Genomic DNA, 26006 nt, shown 5'->3' on the forward strand with positions numbered 1-26006 from the left:
ATATTCAATATTCTTGTCCTGCTGATAACACTATGTAACAAAATTTGAAAAAAATGTTCTGTTCCTGGTTTGAAAGGGTTATTTCCTGTTTACTTGTGTGGTACTTACTTTGAAAGTAGTTGTTATATGCCACAAACTTTGTTTTTGTGGCTGCTACAAACTGTGTTGGATAGATTGAAAATCTATCAGATATACATTGAAAAACTATAGCAAAATGTGCTGCAGGATGTCACACAAAAACAAAGTTTTTACAGTTTAATAAACTTTTCCCATGCTTTTATGTGAGAACCAATTAGGAAATGACATTTATAACCCAGGAACAAAAGTAATGTTACATAGTGTAATATATCTGTGTCAACTGATCACTTCCAGATATTGTAGTGCAGTTTGACACACCATGCTGAACATTTTTACTGTTCAATCATATGCAAATTTTGTATGAATGTTGAGAATACTGTGGTATACAAAAATATTTTAGTGTTACAACAACAACAACACTTTATATATATACTGCCCCAAGGGGACTCAGAGCGGATTGCAACATACACAGATAGGCAAACATTCAGTGTCTTTAATACAGTGAAATAACAATAACACATAAATACACAGAACAAAGGTAAGGGCTACTCCTTTCATCTCCGGCTTCTGGAGGCGGTGCTCAACTCCGGCCATGGGGAGGTGCTCTTTTTCCATTTCCATGTCAAGGAGTCTGTTGTCCATAGAACCCACTTAATTGTGTTGCCAGCATGGATGCATAGGTGCCTTTATTACCTTCCCACCAAAGTGGTACCTATTTATCTACTCACATTTGCATGTTTTCAAACAGCTAGGTTGGCAGGAGCTAGGACTAACAGCGGGAGCTCATTCCGATCCATGGTTTCGAACTGCCAACCTTTAGGTTAGCAGATTCAAAAGTTTAACGGTTTAATCTGTTGTGCCACCACAGCCCTTGGTGGGGATGGTTTTGCAAACCATGGGGATGGTTTTGCAAACACTTCGAATTTTTAAACAAGTATTACATTGTTTACAAATAATGCAGAATTCACGGATTTGTCCTAAAAACCTTTATTCAGAGAACTCCCTCCCCCCCCCCCCCCCAAAAAAAAACCCCAACCAACCATGGTAAGAGGAAGATGGATGTGATAATTCACATCTAATCAGCTTTCAGCTATGTTAATGTTTCCCATAATTGGTATTTTGTGTTATAAAGTTTCGTGTAAGGGATGGAGATGAAAGAGCTCTCCAGATGTTGTTGAACCTCCATCAAACCTTCACTCTTGGCTGTGCTGACTAGCATTGCTTAAATGTCCAGGACAATGACAGATGGAGAACCATATATTCCATAGATTCCATATAGGAAGCAAGAACAGTTCCATCAAATCAAGGCCCTGGAGCAAATGAATGGCCCTCCATCCATCCCAACTGTCCTGGCATTAAAGGGAGAGAAGAAGAGGCAGTCGTTATTGGACTCCGAAACCATCATTCCCTTTTTTCTTGTATGTCTTGTCTTATTTAGATTTTAAACCTGAGTACATGGAACCGCCAAATTAGCCATTTGTAAACCACTCTAAGAGACTGTCGCTTTTATTTATTTCGTATAAAAAGCATTGCATAAATTAGTATAAAACCGATATAAATAGAAGGAGCGCAGGTGACTAAAAATCTTTTGACCAAAAATGGGCAACAGCAATGGCATTATCTGTAGCCCCCAACAAGTCTTCCTCTGTACATGAGGCAGGGCATAGTGGACAAGCATACAGATGCGGAATTGTCTGTTCTGCTCCACAGTCACATAAGGTGTGGGATTCTTTTAGGTAGTGCCATTTTTCCAGGTTGTCTTTTGATCTGCCGACTCCACTTCTGAGTCTGTTCAGGGACTTCCAAGTTGCCCATATTTGGTTTGCCCCTGGAGGAAGACCCTCGTGGGGGGTCTTCCAGTTGAGATTTACTAGTCTAGCTGCCCAGAGGGATACCCTTGCTATTGCTGGGGGGACGCCAAGAGGAGTGGTAGTTCTCATAAAGCTTTTCCTTGATTTGAGTCTACTGAGAGGAGGCTGGTAGCCATGCAGTGGATGGCTTTCACAGTGTTCAACCTTATTTTTCTCACATTTAGCAGCAACTTCCCATCGCACATCGGAGGGGGGGGGGGCAATGCCAGCTAGCTTGTAGAGTTTATCAACAGGTGTAGGTTTAAGACATCCTGTGATTATTCTGTTTCATTCAGTGCTATGTTCACCTGCTTTGCATGGGCAGCCCTATGCCAAACAGGTCAAACATACTCGGCAGTTGAGTAAGACAAGGCTAGGCTGATGTTCTTATTAATTTTGGGTCTGCACCCCATGTGCTGCCAGTAAGTTTCCACAGGATGTTATTGCGTGCAGCTACTTTGTGCTTGGTGTTCAAGCAGTGTTTCCTATATGCTAATGTTCGATCTAAGGTGACACCGAGATATTTAGGATGGAAACAATGTTCAAGCTCTTGACCTTCCCAGGTGACTTGTTTTCTTACTGTGGCTGAAGACCACAGTAGATGTCAATGGGTTCCCAGATGTTTTGGCCTTCATTTCCCAGAAATCCTAACAGCTGGTTAACTGGCTGGGATTTCTGTGAGTTGTAGCCCAAAATATTTTTGGACTCACAGGTTGAGAACCACTGGAGAAGTAGTCTAAATAAAAAAAATTAAATATCCCTTGCAGAGGATAGCAAATACTGATCCTTTTTTAAAGTTTCTAGCATATAACAACTTGTAGCTGACTTGTAGTAATTTTAATCTATATGATGTTCTTTCATATCACTGGAGCCAAAGAACAACAGCAGGCTTTTGGGTTGAGTGGAGTGATTCCCCCAAGGAAAAAAGAGAGAGAAAGAGAGTTGAAATCCAATGCTTAACAAATGTTCTTGTTTACAGTGCAATTTCCTCTCCCCCTTTGCAGGAATAGAAAATGTGACCATCCAATTGGATCTGGAAGCCGAATTCCATTTCACTCATCTCATCATGACCTTCAAGGTAAAGAATCCATAACATTCTCTCCCATCACAAATGTGCACTGTGTACTAGTCATGGATGCCAGTTAACAGGCTGTTTCATAGTAAGACAATCAGTGTCTTTGGTTTTGAGACAAACTCCCTTCAAAGCTGTTTGGAATGCATAGTTTCATTCATTTTGTGAATTTTCTGTACTGCTTTGAGTAAATCCCAAACATTTAAAAAAGATTTAAAGGTGAAATCATATACCTGGGAATAAGGAAGTCCAGTTCAACTCTATAGGCCAGTGGTTCTCAACCTCCCTAATGCTGTGGCCCCTTAATACAGTCCCTCATGTTGTGGTGACTCCCAACCATATTGTTTTCGTTGCTACTTCATAACAGTCATTTAACTACTGTTATAAATCATAATGTAAATATCAGATATGCAAGATGTATTTTCATTCACTGGACCAAACTGGGCACAAATATCCAATGCAACCACATGTAAATGCTAGTAGGGTTGGGGGAGGATTGATTTTGTAATTTGGGAGTTGTAGTTGCTGGAATTTATAGTTCACCTATAATCAAAGAGCATTCTGAACTCCACCAGTGATGGATTTGAATCTAATTTGCCACACAGAACTCCCATGACCAACGGAAAACACTGGAAGGGTTTGGTGGGTATTGACCTTGAGTTTGGGAGTTGTAGTTCACCTATATCCAGAGAGCACTGTGGACTCACACAATGGTGGATCTGGACCAAACTTGGCACAAATACTCAATATGCGCAAATGTGAACACTGGTGGAGCTTGGGGAAAATAGACCTTGACTTTTGGGAGTTGTAGTTGCTGGGATTTATAGTTCGTTACAATCAAAGAACATTCTGAACTCCACCAACGATAGAATTGGCTCAAACTTCCCACATGGAATCTCTATGCCCATCAGAAAATACTATGTTTTCTGATGGTCTTTGGTGACCCCTCTGACACTCCTTCGCGACCCCCAGGTTGAGAAACACTGCTATAGGTCTTATTTCTCATACAGGTTTGCACTGATTTTTTTCTCTTTATGTTTGCAATATAAAGCGATAAGCTAGAACTGGCCTATTTTTGAAAGTACTACAACAACAACAAAACTTTATTTATATACCTCTCTATCTCCCCATGGGGACTCAGAGCGGTTTCCAAGTAACATCATCAATACATACAAAGTAAACAACATAAACATAAAATTAAGAAGACAATATAAGTATAAAAAATCACGGTAGCACATATATATTTAAAATAATCCTGCCTGTTCAAGGCGATTTAAAAGGCCGAGCCGAGGCTAGAGAGTGATCCTGGATTCATCGCTGAGCCTGGAACCCCAGGTCTCGGCGGTGGCCAGGAGAGCTTTTGCACAGTTAAAACTCATGTGCCAGCTGCGCCCGTACCTTGGAAAGTTGGATCTGGCTATGGTGGTCCACGCTCTTGTCACATCCCAAATAGATTACTGCAACGCGGTCTACATGGGGTTGCCTTTGAAGACTGTTCGGAAATTGCAATTAGTCCAACGGGCAGCAGCTAGATTACTCACTGGAGTGTCATACAGGGAGCATACTACCCCCCTGCTGTGCCAGCTCCACAGGCTGCCGATCCAATTCCAAGCACAATTCAAAGTGCTGGTGTTGACCTATAAAACCCTATATGGCTCCGGTCCAGCGTACCTGTCCGAACGTATCTCCTTCTACGTCCCACCTCGGAGCTTAAGATCGTCTGGGGAGGCCCTGCTCTCTGCCCTGCCTTTGTCTCAAACACGCTTGGCAGGGACAAGGGACAGGGCCTTCTCGGTGGTGGCCCCCCCGCCGCCTGTGGAATTTGCTCCCCGGATAAATTAGGTCATTGTCATCCCTCCTCACCTTTAGAAAAAAGGTTAAAGCGTGGCTGTGGGACCAGGCCTTCGGGCAATCAGGTTAAAGGACAATTGATAATGTTTGACTATGGCATGGAAAAGGATTTGGATAAGTTAAGTGGAGTATTCATTAGTAGATGGCTAGCTAAACAGCCAACAGACGGGCAATAGCTAATCTGAGTGTAAGTATACTGTTTTAATCTTTATTTATTAATGTTCATGTTAATTGTTATATTTGTTATTTTGTATTATGTATTTTATAATATTATTTATACAATTTTTATAAAATATATATAATATAAATAATTATTACCAATTGTAAGCCACCCTGAGTCCCCCTAGGGGTTGAGAAGGGTGGGGTAGAAATGTTCAAAATAAACAAACAAATAAATAAATAAATAGTGCAATTTGTAGAGGGCCCGGGAAATAGGTAGAGTCTATTGCTGTTCATTTCCGGGGCCTAATAGGAGGAAGTAACCTGGGTAATTGGTAGAAACAGATATGGCCATATTCAACAGTATCTGGGGCTGAGCTAGAACTAGTCATTCTCAAAGATTTGTTTAAATCACCAGGTCTTCAGGCTCTTAAGAAAGGAGGGGAGGGATGGGGCCTGTCTTATTTCTCTAAGAAGAATGCTCCAGAGGCAGGGGGCCACCACCGAGAAGGCCCTTTCTCTTATCCTCACCAACCATGCTTGTGACAGCGGTGGGTGCAAAAGGAGGGCCTCCCCGGAAGATCTTACAGTTCGTGCCGGTTCATAGAGGGAGATACTAATCACTGAATCTCTGTTGATGTGTCTTGTTAATAGTTTATTTATGTATTTATTTATTTACCTTACTTATATACCGCTGTTCTCAGCCCGAAGGCGACTCACAGCGGTTCACAACAAATAAGAACATCAAAAATTCAGTGCTACAGTATAAAAACAATTAACAGTCTAACACATTACACAATTAATAAACAATTACTACAATAACCATTCACTGTCGTCTCATCATCAAAAACATGATCCAGATTCGTCAACCATTGTTCCATTCCAGTGTTCATTAACCAATCATTGCACTAATTATTTGAACGCCTGCTCAAACAGCCAGGTCTTCACTTTTTTGCGGAATACCATTAGAGATGGTGCTAGTCTAATGTCCGTAGGAAGGGCGTTCCACAGCCGAGGAGCCACCACCGAGAAGGCCCTATCTCTCGTCCCTGCCAGCCGTGCTTGAGAAGCAGGTGGGATCAAGAGCAGGGCTTCCTCGGAAGATCTCAAAGTCCTGGTGGGTTCATAGGCAGAGATGCGGTCGGATAGGTAGCTTGGGCTGGAACCGTTTAGGGCTTTAAAGGCCAACGCCAGCACTTTGAATTGAGCCCGGTAGCAGATCGGTAGCCAGTGGAGTTGGCGCAACAGGGGGGTTGTATGCTCCCTGCGCTCCGCTCCTGTTAAAATCATGGCTGCCGAGTGTTGGACTAGTTGGAGTTTCTGAGCCATCTTCAAAGGCAACCCCACGTAGAGAGCATTGCAGTAGTCTAAATGGGATGTAACCAGAGCGTGGACTACCATTCCACCTAATGTTTGCTGTACAACTCCTTATATCCATATCGGATTCCAGCAACAACATTACTTAAAACAGCAAAAATATTGTTTTAGACTTCTTTTGCATTTGGCAACTGAAATCAAGGAGGATGGGGGGAGGGGTGGGAGAACATCTGTATACAAAGTGCTATTGTTTCCTTCTAAACAGATGTCCTGGCAGAACAGATGTACCATATGGTTGAAAATTTAATTTACTGGGGGGATCTAGAATAGTTTGACTCCCCTGAGATTTGCAGCTTTGCTGGGATTGCATTTGTTAAAGGTTAATTCATGTGAAAATAATTTGGACATTTGCTGTTTGTTCCTGGTGAGCAAATGTGTTTGTTGTTGTTGGAGATGATAGTATCCATAATGAAGACGTGCTGTTCCTTTCTGTAGAATAAAACATTTCTAATCATTGAAGCTCTGCTGTTTATCTAAATAATCAGTTAATTGTTTTCTGAAACTCTTCCTACTTGATTGTCGTCAGGAATTCAATAGGTTTTTTAGAAACTGAAGAATGCAGGACTAGTGATTTCACATATATAGAATAACAATCTAGTGTAAGGTGATACAGCAGCATAATGAGTTAAATCATTCAAGCATAATGTTTGCCCTTTATTTTAATATATTTTCCCAATGGTACGGGGAAGATGATACAGGGAAGAAGTCTCAATTTTCTCCTGAAGACTTCTGTCTTCTGTTTTGAAGTGATTGATCCCTATAACGACGACGCAGCCGAGTTGGTAGTAAAAATGTAAAATTAATTTATCAGACAGGGAAATTCAGAAAAATAATTCCAACGCTGCTCAACCAAATTATAACGATGACACCTCCACTACAGACTAGCTCAGCAAAATATAGAGGGAGTATAGTTGCTGAACCAACTGTCTATTTAAAAGTTAGGAACTGGGAACCACTGGAACTGAGAGACTTAAAATGATTCTTCAAAAGATATCCGCTGCCACCATATTAATAATAAACAGGTTGAGTTTATGTTGAGAGTTTGTTCTGTGAACACACACTGTGCCACTATAGATTTCTTAGAGGCTGTTAAAAGCTGACTTGAATAATGCTTTGACCACAAAGGTATTCACACTGAGGCTGGTATAAGTTGATAAAAATAACAAGAATGTTTATTGAACAGGGCTGAATGTACTGTAATGTACTGTAATTTTTATTTTATTTTTTTGCTTTTAACCGATGTATGTATTTTTATATGGCATCTAATTGTGCCGATTTGTACGCCGACCTGAGTCGCCTTCGGGCTGATATGAGTGGGATAAAAGTGATGTAAATAAATAAATAAAACATGTGAAAGGATGTCACAAGGAAGAGGAAGCAGGCTTGTTTTCTGCTGCCCTGGAAACTAGGACTTGGAGCAATGGGTTCAAATTACAGGAAAAGAGATTCCATCTGAACATTAGGAAGAACTTCCTGGCTGTAAGAGCTTTTCAGCAGTGGAACTCTCTGACTCGGAGTGTGGTGGAAGCTCCTTCTTTGGAGGCTTTTAAACAGAGGCTGGAGGGCCATATATCGGGGGTGCTTTAACTGTGCTTTTCCTACATGTCAGGGGATTGGACTAGATGGCCCAAGCGGTCTCTTCCAACTCTATGATTCTGTGGTGATACCAGGCTGACTTCTCATTGAACATCGAGAAAACCAAAGTGCTCTTCCACCAGCCACCAGCCAATCCCTCTCCAATGCTAGAATTACAGCTTAATGGTGTAACAGAAAATGTTGATCATTTCTGCTACCTTGGCAGCCACCTCAAGTCAACATTGACAATGAAATACAACACCGTCTGAGCTCTGTGAGTGCAGCATTTTTCCAAATGAAGCAGAGAGTGTTTGAGGACCAGGACATCCATAGGGATACCAAGGTGCTTGTTTATAAAGCTCTTGTCCTCCCAAACTTGCTATATGCCTGTGAGACATGGACTATCTACAGACATCGCATGCAACTCTTAGAATGATTCCATTAGCGTTGTCTCTGAAAAACACTGCAAATCTCTTGGGAAGACAAGTGGACAAAAGTCAGCATGCTGGAAGAAGCAAAGACCACCAGCATTGAAGTGATGGTCTTCCGCCATCAACTCCGCTGGACTGGCCACATTGTCCAGATGTCCGACCACCATCTCTCAAAGCAGTTGCTCTACTCCGAACTCAAGAATGGAAAACAGAGTGTTGGTGGGCAGGAAAAGAGATTTAAATATGGGCTCAAAGCCAACCTTAAAAACTCTGGCATAGACACTGAGAACTGGGAAGTCCTGGTCCTTGAGTGCTCCAGTTGGTGGTCAGCTGTGACCAGCAGTGCTGTAGAATTTGAAGAGGCATGAATGGAGGGTGAAAGAGAGAAATGTGCCAAGAGAAAGGCGCATCAAGCCAATCCCGACACTGAGAACTGGGAAGTCCTGGTCCTTGAGCGCTCCAGTTGGTGGTCAGCTGTGACCAGCAGTGCTGTAGAATTTGAAGAGGCATGAATGGAGGGTGAAAGAGAGAAACGTGCCAAGAGGAAGGCGCATCAAGCCAACCCCGACCAGGACCGCCTTCCACCTGGAAACCAATGCCCTCACTGCAAGAGAAGATGCAGATCAAGAATAGGGCTCCTCAGTCACCTACGGATCCACCACCATTACACTGATCTTGGAAGACAATCCTACTTGGACAACAAGGGATCGCCTAAGTAAGTAAGTAAGTAAGTACCAGGCTGACTGATGTAAATAAAAAAAAAGTTCAAAAACATTCCAAGGCTGATGTACCCTTTATCTTCACTGATATATTGCCCTCCCTGGGATTTCATGCATGCTATGTCTATCAAGCAACTTCTGGAAGCTATACACAGTCTGGGAATTTTGCTGTTGCAGGTGAACTTTGTTCTTGTACAGCCTGAGTGATTGATGAATATTATTAACTTGCTTTCAGGCCCTTGGGCACATTGTCCTGTTTAAGCACCTGCAATTACAAGAGACTTATTGTTGTTTTAAGCACATTCTGTAGATTGACATATATGGTCCACCATGAGCTTGAGTTATTCTTTCTGAAAACTACCAGAAAAAAACATTCAGGAAAACAAATGAGGAAAAGAAAAACGTCAGGAGAAATGCCTCTAGAACATGGCCATATAGCCCGAAAAAACCCACAAGAACTGAGAAAAGAAATACATTTTAGAAAAAACAGAAACATATAATTTCAAATGTATTTGATATCTTAAAAACGTAATATTTGTGTTACTGTATAATATATTAATGTCTATTACTATTCTTTATTCTTAGACATTTCGCCCAGCTGCAATGCTGATCGAAAGATCCTCAGATTTTGGAAAGACCTGGCAAGTGTATAGATATTTTGCCTATGACTGCGAGAATTCATTTCCGGGCATCAATGTTGGACCAATGAAGAAAGTAGATGACATTCTGTGTGATTCCCGTTACTCTGATATTGAACCTTCCACTGAAGGAGAGGTTGGTGTTTTGGAGTTTTTTTTTTCATATGCCTTACTTTTTAGTATAGTTATCTTTCTGATGCTGATAACACATCATGTTTGTTTCAGGTAATTTACCGTGTTCTGGATCCTGTGTTTAGAATAGAGGACCCGTATAGCCCGAGGATTCAAAGTATGTATCTATTATTTTCTCTTTCTGTGAAATTATTTGTGATTTTGTTTAGATTGTGTGCTTCGTAAGTATCACCTTGTACCCCTTATTGTGTACTTGGGACCAGCCTACCTTCATGACCACATCTCTGTATATGAACCCACACCATCTCTTCAATCATCTGGAGAGGGCCTGCTCACGCTCCCACCTGCATCGCAAGCGCGATTGGTGGGGACGAGAGAGAGGGTCTTTTCGGTGGTGGCCCATCGACTCTGGAACTCACTCCCTAAGGACATCAGGCATGCCCCAACTTTGGCAGTCTTTAAGAAGAGCTTGAAAATGTGGTTGTTCCAGTGTGCCTTCCCAGAATAATGATCCCATAGCACTTTGTCCTCCAAAGCACTTTATATTGTTTTAGATCTGCTCGTATGTTCCCACAAACCGTCCCGTCACTTTTTCGCCCATGTCCAACATTATTTTTTAGTCTTTTAATTTTAATTACATTTGGCCTACCCATAGATTTTAAAGTGTGTTGTCCTATTGATAATGCTTGTGTTATTGTTTTATTGTTTTGTTGTTTTTAAATGGCTTGTATTGTTATTGTTATTACTTGTATTGTTGTATTTTGGGCTCGGCCTCATGTAAGCCGCACCGAGACCCTTGGGGAGATGGTAGCGGGGTATAAATAAAGTGTTATTATTATATTATTATTCATAACTATCACTTTGTACATGCTATTTTTAAATAACCAACAGAAAATATTGAGAAAGATTTATGATGTTTTCCTCCCCTCCCCTCCTCTTCTTCCTCCTTCTCATCTTCATTCTGAGACTAGATTAGCTCTTAAGCATTGGTTTTTTGACCTTTTTATGGTTTTATATGATATGTTAACGTTTTTAAATGTTTTAAATGTTTTTATGGTGTTTTTGGGCATTGAATTGTTGCCTCTGTAAACCGCCTTGAGTCATCTGCAGGCTAAGAAAGGAGGTATATAAATATAGTAAATAAACTAGCCGTCCCCTGCCACGTGTTGCTGTGGCCCAGTCTGTTGATCTGGAAAATAAAGTAATGATAAGGCATTGGTTTCTAATATATGTAATTTTTTTATGCTTGTGGGTAAACAGTATTTCTTGCTGTTTCTTTGTCAGTGTTGATGTGAAGATTGTCTGGTTTGCCTACTCTGGAACATGCAACGTATTGTCCTCTTTATGAGTCACTTTCAAATCTATGATACTATCTGTGTGTGTGTGTGTGAATCATATCTATCTATATTTATGGCTGGATGGCTCTTTGTCAGGAGGGCTTTTGTTACATTTTTTTGCCCTGGTGAAGGGAGTTGGACTGGATGGCCTTGAGTATTTTCTGTTGGTCATGGACGTTCTGTGTAGGAAGTTTGCCCCAATTGTCATTGGTGGGGTTCAGAACAGTCTTTGTTTGTAGGTGAACTACAAATCCCAGGAACTACAACTCCCAAATGTCAAGGTCTATTTCCCCCAAACTCCATCTGTGTGCATATTTGGGCATATGGAATATTTGTGCCAAGTTTGGTCCAGGTCCAGATCCATCATTGTTTGAGTCCATGGTGCTCTCTGGATGTAGGTGAGCTACAACTCCCAAACTCAATGCTCACCAAACCCTTCTGGTGTTTTCTGTTGGTCACGGGAGTCCTGTATGCCCTGTCTGGTTCAATTTTATCATGCTATTTGATTGTAGGTGAACTACAAATCCCAGCAACTACAACTCCCAAAAGACAAAACTTTTTGAGTAAAGGACATACATTGGGTTGTTAGGTGTATGCTGTCCAAATTTGGTGTCAATTTGTCCAGTGGTTTATGAGTTATGTTAATCCCACAAATGAACATTACATTTTTATTTATATAGACTAGCCGTCCCCTGCCACGCGTTGCTGTGGCCAGTCTGGTGATCTCAAAAATAAAGTATTGAGAAAGTGTTGGTTTGTAATATATGCAATGTCTTGATGCTTGTGGATAAATAGTACTTCTTGTTGTTTCTTTGTCAGTGTTGATGTAGAGATTGTCTGGTTTGCCTACTCTGGAACATGCAACACATTATTGTCTTTCTTTAGGAGACCCTTTCAAATCTATGTTACTATATCTCTGTGTGTGTGTGGATCATATACATCTATATCTATAGCTAGATGGCTCTTTGTCAGGAGGGCTTTGATTATATTTTCTTGCCCTGGTGAAGGGAGTTGGACTGGATGGCCTTGAGTATTTTCTGTTGGTCATGGACGTTCTGTGTAGGAAGTTTGCCCCAATTCTGTCATTGGTGGGGTTCAGAACAGTCTTCGTTTGTAGGTGAACTATAAATCCCAGTAACTACAACTCCCAAATGTCAAGGTCTATTTCCCCCAAACTCCATCTGTGTGCATATTTGGGCATATGGAATATTTGTGCCAAGTTTGGTCCAGGTCCAGATCCATCATTGTTTGAGTCCATGGTGCTCTCTGGATATAGGTGAGCTACAACTCCCAAACTCAAGGTCAATGATCATCAAACCCTTGTGGTCCTGTATGCCCCGTTTGGTTCAATTCTATCATGCTATTTGATTGTAGGTGAACTATAAATCCCAGCAATTACAACTCCCAAAAGACAAAAAAATTGAGTAAAGGACATACATTGGGTTGTTAGGTGTATGCTGTCCAAATTTGGTGTCAATTCGTCCAGTGGTTTATGAGTTATGTTAATCCCACAAACAAACATTACATTTTTATTTATATAGATAAATAATTTTATGATTAAGATTATAACATTCTGTTACAATGCATATTCTTTCTTTTGTTGAGTTGAAAAGAAGTACAAGTTGACAAAACCATTCCAAAGTGGGCATGTATCTAGTGAACCATACACTGTCTCTGCGGGAAGGTTAGGGGTTTTCTTCAGATGGCTGTCATGTAAGCTCTAAACATTGTAAAGAATTTTCATTAACACCAACCCGTCTTCCCACTGGGATCAAAGGAGCTGTTAGACTTGTGTGCTTATAAGCTGATTAAAGGGCTCTGAAAACACTTCGGATTCATGTGGATGTTTTCCATGGACCAATAAAACGAAAATGTGCTTAAATCAAAGTATTTCAGCCACATCAGCAACTTTCATTCTTTTGACAAAGTGGATCAGTTTATTGCCTTATTTTCATTGCCTTTCCCACCCCAGGAACTTACTTTAACCAGGGGTCAAAATAAGTTCTACAGGATACTCTGGATAGTACGTGATATAGCAACTTTGCCGAAGCTGAACATGTTTGGGTCCAGTTGGTAGCTGCCTGGAAAATCCTAATTAGATTGATTTGAGATCAAAGACAGGCAGTGTGTTCATGAAAATAAATAATACTTTTTTTTTTACTTTCAACCTGAGCAGGCTTACTTGAATCAATTAGACTTGAGTAATTGGAAAAACTAATTTAAGAGGATCTTCTCTGTTTGTGATTCAACCCATAGTGATTCAACCCTAGTGCCTGTCTAAATGGGTTGTTTAGTAGAAAGGACAGCATCTGTAGGTACCATATTTGAATGCAGAACAATCATAGTATTATTCTCCGGGGCCATGGTGGCACAATGGGTTAAACCCTTGTGCTGCTTAACTTCTGACCTGAAGGTTGGCTGAACTGCTGATGTAAAGGTTGGCAGTTTGAATCCATGAGACAGAGCAACCTCCCATCTGTCAGCTCCAGTTCCTGCCAACCTAGCAGTTTGAAAACATGCACATGTGAGTAGATAAATAGGTACTGCTTCAGCGAGAAAAGGCAAAGAGACACTCCAAGCAATCTTGCCAGCCATACAACCAGGAGGTGACAACATAGGCTCCCCAGCTTGAAAATGGAGAAAACTGTCTCGATGCCAGGGCTCTGCCTTTACAGAGGCAGAGATGAACCAAACAAAAACCCAGTTTGTATAAAACAATTTAATTAAAACAGCAATCAGTTTCTGGCTGTTTTAATAGTCCAAAATATAAAACATAAAGATTGCACTCAGGCACAGAATATAAAACAAAAAACAGCAAACACTGATTCAGGTTCAAGATAACTCTGTAGTAAAAAGGTCTGGTCTAGTGGTCAAACGCCGAGAAATCAATAAACAAAGTCCAGGGATCAAGAGTCTATACCGTAGTCAAAAGTCAGTCCAAAGATTCAAGGTTCCAGGATTCCAAAGGTTCAGGAGACAGGTCAGGCCACCGAAAATCCACAAACCTGGGAGAAAACCAGCAGCATCTACCACCAAGACAAAACAAATACTTTTCTTCCGAATATCAGTCCCAAGGCTAGCTCCTTATATCCAGAAACAACCAGTTGCAACCCATCTCTTGCATACCTCCACCCTTAATTGCTTTTTCATCCATGAACTCTTACTTACGGATTACTCAACCCTTTAGAACTAAGACTTACATTAACGCTTCCATCACCAACTGCTAGGCCTGCCACCACTAACCACCCTCAACTACAGAACATGATACATGACAAAAAAAACACAAAAAAAACACCTCCCCCAAAGCCAGAGAGGAGCACTGCCTCCAGAAGCTGGAAATGAAAGGAGAAGCCTTTGCCTTTGTTTGTGTTTGTGTGTCTCATTGTATATGATTGTAAAGGCATTGGATGTTTGCCTATGTAGGTAAATGCTGTAATCAGCACTGAGTCCCTTAAGGGAGAAGGGTGGAATATAAATAAATTCTATTATTATTACTACTACCACCAAAACATGCGGATCTGGATTATGCAATACTAAAAGGTGGTTTTTTATATATATTCAAATGTTTTTAAAATCAGTACGCATATTAAAATGGTAAAATGCATAACATAATATGACTTTAATAAAACTGGAAATCTTCAGTTTAGGTTTTCAAATAAAAAGAGAATACAAAAAGAAAAGAACAGAACTCTCCCATTTTTCTTTGCTTCCCCATCCATATCATGAGTTTGTTAAAGCAGCATAGTAAGGAAGCATGTGTGCATATGTGCCTTCATGTTGCTATTAGCTTATGGCAACCTGATGCATTTCGTAGAGTTTTTTTGGACAATGAGGTAGTATTTCCAGTGTTGTCATCTAGAATTCTTTGAATGGGAACATATCTGGGATTCATTGGCAGGCTCCCATTGAAGTATTTAACTAGAACTGACACTTCTTAGCTTCCAAGATCAGACTGGGTCTGTTGCCAGTATTTAGGTACCGTACTTAAATGTTGTTTTGATAGAGCAATCTGCAGAACTCCATATACCTTGACACAAACGTATTTATGTTATAAAGTTACTTCTGGTTAATAGCTACCATTACTCTTATCAGGATATATTTTCTACTAGCCGTCCCCTGCCACACGTTGCTGTGGCCCACTCTGGCGGTCATGGGGGTTCTGTGTGGGAGGTTTGGCCCAATTCTATCGTTGGTGGGGTTCAGAATGCTCTGTGATTGTAGGTGAACTACAAATCCCAGCAACTACAACTTCCAAATGTCAAGATTCTATTTTCACCAAACTCCACCAGTGTTCACATTTGGGCATATTGAGTATTCTTGTAGAGTTTAGTCCAGATCTATCATTGTTTGAGTCCACAGTGCTCTCTAGATGTAGGTGAACTACAACTCCAAAACCAAAGGACACTGCCCACCAAACCCTTCCAGTATTTTCTGTTGGTCATGGGAGAACTGTGTGCCAAGTTTGGTGCAATTCCATCGTTGGTGGGGTTCAGAATGCTCTTTGATTGTAGGTGAACTATAAATCCCAGGAACTACAACTCCCAAATGACAAAATAGATTTTTTTGAGTGAAGGACATACATTGGGTTGTTAGGTGTCTTGTGTTCAAATTTGGTGTCAATTTGTCCAGTGGTTTTTTAGTTCTGTTAATCCCACAAACAAACATAATGTATATGGTGCTGATATTTTAATCGTGTAATGAAGTGGCATTGTGTTGTTATTGTATATTTTTTGTATGTTAACACATGTTGTGAACCGGTCCGAATCCCTCTTTGAAGGTGAGAGGGTCGGTATATAAAACCTCGAAATAAATAAATAAATAAATAAATAAACATTACATTTTTATTTATATAGATTCTATTATTTTTTAAAAACTCCCTTTTGTCTTCTCTCCAGATATGTTAAAAATCACAAATTTAAGAATAAAGTTTACCAAACTACACACCTTGGGAGACAACCTTCTTGATTCGAGAATGGAAATCAGAGAAAAATATTATTACGCCATTTATGACATGGTGGTCCGTGGGAACTGCTTCTGTTATGGTCATGCCAGTGAGTGTGCACCAGTGCATGAAGAAAATGAAGAAGTCGAAGGAATGGTAAATGTTTCTATCTTGCCTTCACAACAAATGTTGAAGTCATTCTGATACAATTCTGCCTCTTATACTCTTTAAGAATTTCCTGTAAATGAACTGTCCCTTGAAGGAACTACCAACATAAACAAAAGGCACTAAAACAACAAGCAATACAATATTGAGAGGGGACCTCAGATCTGATTGTACCTATAGAGTTGTAAAGTTGGAAGAGACCACAAAGACCACCCAGTCCATCCCCCTGCCATGCAACAAAGCACAATCCCCGTTTTGACCCTATCTCCAAAATGGATTCAGCACTTTGGATAGCTCCATCAAAGTTAGATGAAAACCTGAAAACCACCCTACTGACACTGGATTCCCAGCCTCTTCTGGATCTATTTGTGTTCTTCTCAGGGTATAGGTTACACTATGTAACATGGTTTTTGTTCCTGAGTTATAAATGTCATTTCCCAATTATTTCTTTCATAAAAAAAGGAAAAGGTTTAATAAACAGCAAAACATTGTTTTTGTGGGATAGCCTACAGCAGATTTTGCTATAGTGTTTCAATGAATGTCTCATGGAGTCTCAACCAATTCAACATAGTTTGTGGCAGCCACAAAAATGAAGTTTCTGGAGTATAACAGCTACTTTCAAAGTAAGCACCACACAATTAAACAGGAAATAGTACTTTCAAACTAGAAATATATATATATATAGTTACATTATGTTATGCACAGTGTTATGTAACAGGCAATGTATAATCTCAGTGAAATATGAAATAATTCTTCCTTCCTCCAGTTCCATTGTTTCCAATTTTTAGATTGGAGAAGACCCCTTCTTTTTTTTAAAAAAAAAAAAAACCAAACCTTTCTCTTATTTATTTATCTACCATATTTGACGGCATATAAGACGACGGCGTATAATACGACCCCCAACTTTTCCAGTTAAAATATAGAATTTAGGATATACTCGCCATATAAGTACCCCTCTTCCAGCGCAAACCAAATAAAAATGTTAAAAGCATCAGATTTGATTTCAATATGGTAATTTTCCTATTACTGTACCTCCTTCTCTGCCTCGCACATGCGCACCTTCCCACTTCATTGCAGTCTTCATGAGTGAGATCTGAGAGGCAGAGGAGGAGGTACGATAATAGGATACAAGGGTGGCCCAGACAAGTAAAAGAGTTGTGTTTTTCTGGTCTCAGAGCCACTCTATCTCTTTTTTCCATACCCTGGGCACCCCGGGCGCCTGCAGCTAGCTCTACCCTTCACTTACACCTTCCCGGTGAGGTGCCCTTTCACCTCACCATCGGGACCGCATTAAGTCCATGAATCCTGGAATGGATTTTCTTCTACCGTATTTGTATAGTGTTGCCCTTAATGCTTTCATACAGTCGCTGCATACAGCAGGGATGCTGCGACTGCCATTTTTGAGCTCCCCCCACCATATGCAGCAACCACAGATTCCCCAATCCAGATTGGAAGTTTCAGCACCCGCTCTATAAGATGACTCCCAGCATATAAGACTACTCCCTTGTATAAGACGACTCCCATGTATAAGGCTACTCTCGCGTATAAGACAGCTCCTGCTTATAAGATGACCCAGACTTTTGAGAAGATTTTCTTGGATCAAAAATTATACGACAGAAAATACGGTGTTTATTTACAGTATTTATATTCTGTCCTTCTCACCCTGCAGGGGATTCAGGGGCGGATTACAATGCACATAATCATTCAGTCCCATTTAGACATACAACATATATAGACAGACACAGAGGCATTTAACATTCCAGCTATTCCGGCTTCGTGAGGGTTTGCTCAAGAGCTGCCGCTTCACTGTCCACTTGTGACACTGAGTCATTTGATGGAATACTTCCTCATTCTTCTGCACACTGCTTGAAGGTTTTATGGTGTCGTAAATCAGTTAAATTAGCCTCCCTACATAAAGCGCTACCAAAATTTCCTACTTGACAAATGCAATTGTCTTTTGGGTTGCATAGGTCGACAGCAAGTTAAACTATTAATGGTTGGGAGCTTACTCCTGCCTGGACTGGCTTTGAACTCATGACCTCATGACCTCTCGATCAGTAGTGATTTAATGCAGCAGGCTACTAATCCTAACTAGCTGTTCCACAGACCAGTCCAGTTAATTATCTTGAAATATTTCTACATTCAAAACCATTAATTAACAGTACCTTGCTAGAGGTTTTAAAGATATTTTAAGACAAGAACTCTTGTTACATTGTGTTTCCATATATATTTTTTCAAATTTAAGGTTCATGGTCACTGTATGTGCAGACACAACACCAAAGGTTTAAACTGTGAACAGTGCTTGGACTTCTACCATGATTTGCCATGGAGACCTGCAGAAGGCCGCAATAGCAATGCATGCAAAAGTATGTATAACACATTTAAACTCTGCCTTATAAGGTTTATGATATTCCAGTGTGATAAACATCCCAAGGAGAGGGAGGGAGAGAAGTGCTTAAAAGTTACAAGAATGCCCTTAGTTACTTTTTGAAAGAATCTTCATTGTATTTTTGTTTGATGGATAATGTTCAATTTCTGTACTTCAGACACGCAGTGTTTGCAATTGAAGAGTAATTAATATGCTAATACCCCATTCTGCATCTGAAAATCTTAGGTTGGGTTACAGTCAATAACAAACTAGTATCTCAACACATTGTCTAGGCCAGGGGTCCTCAAACTAAATCCCGAGGGCCAGATACGACCCTCCAAGGTCATTTACACAGTACTCTTTCAGGGTCAACCTAAGTCTGAAATGACTTGAAAGCACACAACAAAAACAACAACAATCTTGTCTCATCAGCCAAAAAGCAAGCTCACACTTCCCACTGAAAATACTAATAAGTTTATATTTGTTAAAATTGTTCTTCATTTTAATTATTGTATTGTTTTTAAATGTTTTTTTTTGCACTACAAATAAGATATATGCAGTGTGCATAGGAATTCATTCATGCTTTTTTTTTCTTCAAATTATAATCTGGCCCTCCAACAGTTTGAGGGACTGTAACCTGGCCCTCTGTTTAAATAGTTTGAGGACCCCTGGTTTAGTCAAATAACAACATTAACTGCAATGTTGAGCTTCTTTTTCAAGAGCAAAGTGCAACACAATCACAAGGATGTATTATTATTATTATTATTATTATTATTATATTTATACCTTGCTTTATATCTCCTTTCCACACAGTCATATAACCCAGAATATCAAGGCAGAAAATCCCACAATATCTGCTTTGAACTGGGTTCTTGGATTCCACACTGCCATACATTCCAGTTCAAACTGTTAGAGACCCTAAATTGGGTCTTTTTAGGTCCACATCATGGGAACACGTAAGGAAGGAGACAGTCCCAAAAAAGATCAAAAAACAAGGTTTATTTTAGTTTCTTCATGAAGAAGACGGACAGCCTGGCAGCATATGCAGATGCTACCCTTCAAGTGACTGACTGCCGCGCCCCTCCTTTTTTTCTGCTGACTTTTATACTCAAGCAATAGGTCATGGAAAGTACTCCCTTTCCGGCCCCTCTCCCTTGACCTTTTGATGGAAAGTACCTTCTTGTACCTGCAGACTCTGTGCTTAACCACAACCTTTGAACTTAACCACAACACAACCTCCGCCCTCTACATGTCACATCTTGTTTCTTAAAAACATTTTCTTCCGTGTTGTTCCTTTTCTACAGAGAAAGGATATATTTTTCTTTTGCTGTTAATTTCATTCAAAGCCCCTTGCTTAGCATTTGCAAATTTCACTCAAAGACCCTTTCAAAACCAGATAATGTGAGATTTTTTTCAGCCGTGTTGAAGGGGCCATAAAAGCATTAGCATACAATTTAAAATATACAAATATTCTCACCCTTGTGGGTGAGAAGGGTGGGGTATCAATATAGGAAATAAATAAATAAATAAATATATGCAAATATCAAACAGAATTAAAATAAAAACAGTATTTAAAAATCCACAGTTAGCGGACTCATTTGGTTAATGAAGTGTCTTCACTTGAGAGCTGAGAAACAATCCAGATCAGGTTTTAAGGAAAGAGGACTCTGGGGAATAGGGGAAAGTGGTGTTTTGCACTAGTGGAAGTCTTATCCTAGTCTTTTCCTAGTTCCAAATTTCTTGATATAGTGCTCTCTTCAGAAATGTACAATTACATTACCTTCTTTAATGGCGGTGTCTGTGTGTCTTTGTCTTAGAGTGCAACTGCAATGAACATTCTGCCCAGTGCCACTTCGACATGGCTGTTTTTGTTGCGACTGGAAATACCAGTGGCGGAGTGTGTGACGACTGCCAACATAACACAATAGGGCGAAACTGCGAGCAGTGTAAACCCTTCTACTTCCAACATCCAGAGAGAGATATCCGGGATCCCTACATATGTGAACGTAGGTACAGATCTTCAGGAGAGGCCCTGCTCTCTGTCCCGCCTCCTTCACAGGTTTTGTTCCTTCTCTCCTTTCTTCCCTCTTTCACTTTTTTATTTCCTTCTCTCCTTCCTTCCTTCTCTACCTTTCTTTCTTTCCTTCTCTCCTTCTTTCCCTCTTTCTCTCCTTCCTTCCTTCTCTACCTATCTTTCTTTTCTTCTTTCTCTCCTTCCCTCCTTCTTTCCCTCTTTCTCTCCTTCCTTCCTTCTCTACCTATCTTTCTTTTCTCCTTTCTCTCCTTCCCTCCTTCTTTCCCTCTTTCTTTCCCTCTTTCTCTCCTTCCTTCCTTCTCTATCTTTCTTTCTTTCCTTCTTTCTTCCTTCCTTCTTTCCCTATTTCTCTCCCACCTTCTCTCCTTCCTTCCTCCTCTACCTATCTTTCTTTTCTGCTTTCTCTCCTTCCCTACTTCTTTCCCTCTTTCCCTCCTTCCTTCTCTATCTTTCTTTCTTTCCTTCTTTCTCTCCTTCCCTCCTTCTATCCCTCTTTCTCTCCCTCCTCTCCCACCTTCTCTCCTTCCTTCCTTCTCTACCTATCTTTCTTCTTTCTTTCTCTCCTTCCCTCCTTCTTTCCCTCTTTCTCTCCTTCCTTCCTTCTCTACCTATCTTTCTTTTCTCCTTTCTCTCCTTCCCTCCTTCTTTCCCTCTTTCTTTCCCTCTTTCTCTCCTTCCTTCCTTCTCTATCTTTCTTTCTTTCCTTCTTTCTTCCCTCCTTCTTTCCCTATTTCTCTCCCACCTTCTCTCCTTCCTTCCTCCTCTACCTATCTTTCTTTTCTGCTTTCTCTCCTTCCCTACTTCTTTCCCTCTTTCCCTCCTTCCTTCTCTATCTTTCTTTCTTTCCTTCTTTCTCTCCTTCCCTCCTTCTATCCCTCTTTCTCTCCCTCCTCTCCCACCTTCTCTCCTTCCTTCCTTCTCTACCTATCTTTCTTTTCTTCTTTCTCTCCTTCCCTCCTTCTTTCCCTCTTTCTCTCCTTCCTTCCTTCTCTACCTATCTTTCTTTTCTCCTTTCTCTCCTTCCCTCCTTCTTTCCCTCTTTCTTTCCCTCTTTCTCTCCTTCCTTCCTTCTCTATCTTTCTTTCTTTCCTTCTTTCTTCCCTCCTTCTTTCCCTATTTCTCTCCCACCTTCTCTCCTTCCTTCCTCCTCTACCTATCTTTCTTTTCTGCTTTCTCTCCTTCCCTACTTCTTTCCCTCTTTCCCTCCTTCCTTCTCTATCTTTCTTTCTTTCCTTCTTTCTCTCCTTCCCTCCTTCTATCCCTCTTTCTCTCCCTCCTCTCCCACCTTCTCTCCTTCCTTCCTTCTCTATCCTTCTTTCTTTCCTTCTTTCTCTCCTTCCCTCCTTCTTTCCCTCTTTCTCTCCTTCCTTCCTCCTTCCTTCTTTCCCCCTTTCTGGGTATGTGTTTTGTGTGTGTATATGCATATATGTGTGTATATATGTGTGTTTGTGTATAATATATGTGGTTCTGCACATGCGTTGTATTTGGGGGGGGGGGGTTGGCTTTTCAAGTCCCTTCTGCTGTGTTTTTCAGTGTTTTTATGAGTGATGGTCACTTATTGGCCTTATAGGTGTATTGTGTCCAAATTTGATGTTAATTCATCCAGTGGTTTTTGAATTCTGTTAATCCCACAAACGAACATTACATTTTTATTTATATAGATGTTTTATTGATTATATTGTTTATGGAATTATAAGGATGTTTATATGCTTTTAACTGTTTATATTATTGTGGCATCGTATTGTGCCGGTTTTGTAAACTGCCCTGAAGGGCGGTATAGAAATACAGTAAATAAATAAAATAAATACATTACTCAGCATAAGCAATTCCTGATTGCTTGCTATGGTCATTGAACAATACAACATTCCAGCCAAATTAACTTTCTTCATTGCTCATTTAATACATGAATGTGAAATAATTAATATGAATTTATATTAGAATTTTTGTCCTAAAATTCACAAATTTGTTAAACAGTTGTTCTGTATTCCAGAAATACATAGAACTTTATAGAAGGTTTTGTAGCAGAGTTGGGGATCTATGAGAAGAGTGATTTCTTTGTTATTAGGGCCCAGTGACTCTAAATTGTGTGAGATATGGATAGTTGAATTTGAGATAATGGATCTAGTAATGCATATGCATATATATTCTATACAGAGTCAAGATTGGATTGTTGTAGGTTTTTTTTGGGCTATATGGCCATGGTCTAGAGGCATTCTCTCCTGACATTTCGCCTGCATCTATGGCAAGCATCCTCAGAGGTAGTGAGGTCACTACCTCACTACCTCTGAGGATGCTTGCCATAGATGCAGGCGAAACGTCAGGAGAGAATGCCTCTAGACCATGGCCATATAGCCCGAAAAAACCTACAACAACCCAGTGATTTTGGCCATGAAAGCCTTCGACAATACAAAGTCAAGATTATTTATTAAAGGGTTTGTTTGTTGGCTTCCTCAGCCTGTAACTGTGATCCAACTGGCTCCCAGAATGGCGGAATATGTGATCGCTACACTGACTTCTCCGCTGGCCTTATTGCTGGGCAATGTCGCTGTAAACTCTTTGTGGAAGGGGAACGCTGCGATTTCTGCAAAGAGGGGTTCTACGGTTTAAGTGCAGATAATCCTCTTGGTTGTCAGTGTAAGTAAAACCAAAAAAAACCTATTTTGTAGATTTTGCTGATTGATTTTGCTAATGTTTCACATCATAGATTTTGCTAATTGAATTTACAAATCCATACTTTTTCTTCAAATATGTACTATGCCATTACATATTTTTCTTCATAACGGAGGACCTAGATAGAGTAAATTCATATTATCTTGAATTTGGGGTGGAATTTTGAACTTTGATGGAATTATGGGATATTCTCGATGCTTTCCCAGTATGTTCTATTATCATCTGGAGGAAGGAGCCCCTGGTGGCACAGTGGGTTAAACCCCTGTGCCGGCAGGACTAAAGACCGACAGGTCACAGGTTCGAATCCGGGGAGAGGCGGATGAGCTCCCTCTATCAGCTCCAGCTCCTCATACGGGGACATGAGAGAAGCCTCCCACAAGGATGATAAAAACATCAAAATCATCCTGGCGTCCCCTTGCAGACGGCCAATTCTCTCACAGCAGAAGTGACTTGCAGTTTCTCTAGTTGCTCCTGACACAACAAAAAAAAATCTGGAGGAAAAGACAGCTGTTTTTGTTTTGTTTTGGAAACAAGAAACCCTGTTCCTTATGAAAATACGCCGGGAGGAGGGGATGCTAGCACCTGGAGTCCAGCATTGTATTGATGAATGTAAAGGCTGATTTTGCAAAATTCCTCAATGTTGGAGTTGAATGCTTCTGGCTTGTATTTTTTTAAAATAGGTTTTTATGTTTTCACTAGCCATCCCCTGCCACGCGTTGCTGTGGCCCAGTCTGGTGATCAGGAAAATAAAGTAATGAGAAAGTGTTGGTTTCTAATATATGTATTTTCTTTATGCTTGTGGGTAAACAGTATTTCTTGCTGTTTTTTTGTTAGTGTTGATGTGGAGATTGTCTGGTTTGCCTACTCGGAACATGCATCATATAATTTTCCTTCTTTAGGGATCCCTTTCAAATCTATGATACTATATCTGTGTATATATAAATCATATATATCTATCTATATCTATGACTGGATGGTTATTTGTCAGGAGGGCTTTGATTATGTTTTCTTGCCCTGGTGAAATGAGTTGGACTGAATGGCCTTAAGTACTTTCCGATGGTCATGGGAGTTCTGAGTGGGAAGTTTGGCCCAATTCTATAAATGAGGTTCAGTATACTCTTTGATTGTAGGTAAACTATAAATCCCAATAACTACAACTCCGATATGTCAAGGTTTATTTTCCCCCAAACTCCATCTGTGTTCATATTTGGGCATATGGAGTATTCATGCCAAGTTTGGTCCAGATCCATCATTGTTTCAGTCCACAGTGCTCTCTGGATGTAGGTTAACTACAACTCCCAAACTCAAGGTCAATGCCCACCAAACCCTTCTAGTGTTTTCTGTTGGTCATGGGAGTCCTGTGTGTCACATTTGGTTCAATTCCATCATTGGTGGAGATCAGAATGCTCTTTGATTGTAGGTGAACTATAAATCCCAAGAACTACAACTCCCAAATGACAAAATCAATTTTTTTTAGTGAAGGACATACATTGGGTTGTTAGGTGTATGCCATCCAAATTTTGTGTCAATTAGCTCACTGGTTTTTGAGTTCTGTTAATCCCACAAACGAACATTACAATTTTATTTATATAGACTAGCCGTCCCCTGCCACATGTTGCTGTGGCCCACATGGGGGTTCTGTGTGGGAGGTTTGGCCCAATTCCATCATTGGTGGGGTTCAGAATGCTCTGTGATTGTAGGTGAACTATAAATTCCAGTAACCACAACTCTGAAATGTCAAGATTCTGCTTTCCCCAAACTCCACCAGTGTTCACATTTGGGCATATTGGGTATTCGTGTAGAGTTTGGTCCAGATCCATCATTGTTTGAGTTCACAGTCATCTTTGGATGTAGGTGAACTACAACTCCAAAACCAAAGGACACTGCCCGCCAAACCCTCCCAATATTTTCTGTTGGTCATGGGAGAACTGTGTGCCAAGTTTAGTTCAATTCGATCACTGGTGGGGTTCAGAATGCTCTTTGATTGTAGGTGAACTATAAATCCCAGGAACTACAACTCCCAAATGACAAAAGCAATTTTTTTAGTGAAGGACATACATTGGGTTGTTAGGTGTCTTGTGTCCAAATTTGGTGTCAATTCCCCCAGTAGTTTTTGATTTCTGTTAATCCCACAAACGAACATTACATTTTTATTTATATAGATTGTGTTTTAATTCCGTCATTTTTGTTGGTTTTTCCATTACTATTTCCATTGCTGACTCCTGAGCAATATTAGCTGTAAGGCTTTGTATTGTGAGATCTGAACTTTGATCCACCACAGAAAGCCATTCAAGTAAGTTGGAGTGGAAGCCAAGGAGTTAGGGTAGTGAAAGCAGGCAGTGTTGAAGGGGAGTAATTTATCATCAAGGTTGCAAAATGAAGGATAGTGCTGAGGTAAATATATGCATTGGCGCCTGTGAAAATGATGACAAAAACAATTAGTTTCCTGATTTATTTCCTCTGCTTCCCAATATAGCTTGTGCATGTAATCCTTTGGGAACACTTCCTGGAGGGAATCCTTGCGACTCTGAGACAGGAAGCTGCTATTGTAAACGTCTTGTCACCGGAAGGCATTGCGATCAGTGTCTGGTAAGTTGTCTTGCTGAA

General features: G+C 40.4%; 1 protein-coding gene across 1 annotated transcript in view; it reads left to right on the forward strand.

Annotated features, from left to right (window-relative positions):
* LAMB1 (laminin subunit beta 1) overlaps positions 1–26006 on the forward strand; it is a 134647-nt gene that overhangs the window by 27285 nt on the left and 81356 nt on the right. Inside the window, exons 4-11 of the mRNA XM_060778391.2 lie at positions 2933–3006; positions 9698–9886; positions 9976–10039; positions 16115–16317; positions 18572–18692; positions 20512–20700; positions 23184–23363; positions 25876–25988. Coding sequence (XP_060634374.2) covers positions 2933–3006; positions 9698–9886; positions 9976–10039; positions 16115–16317; positions 18572–18692; positions 20512–20700; positions 23184–23363; positions 25876–25988 — 1133 coding nt within the window. The remainder of the gene's footprint in view (positions 1–2932; positions 3007–9697; positions 9887–9975; positions 10040–16114; positions 16318–18571; positions 18693–20511; positions 20701–23183; positions 23364–25875; positions 25989–26006) is intronic.

The sequence above is a fragment of the Anolis sagrei genome, chromosome 5 (assembly GCF_037176765.1).
Source record: "Anolis sagrei isolate rAnoSag1 chromosome 5, rAnoSag1.mat, whole genome shotgun sequence".
In the NCBI taxonomy this organism is placed as follows: domain Eukaryota; kingdom Metazoa; phylum Chordata; class Lepidosauria; order Squamata; family Dactyloidae; genus Anolis; species Anolis sagrei.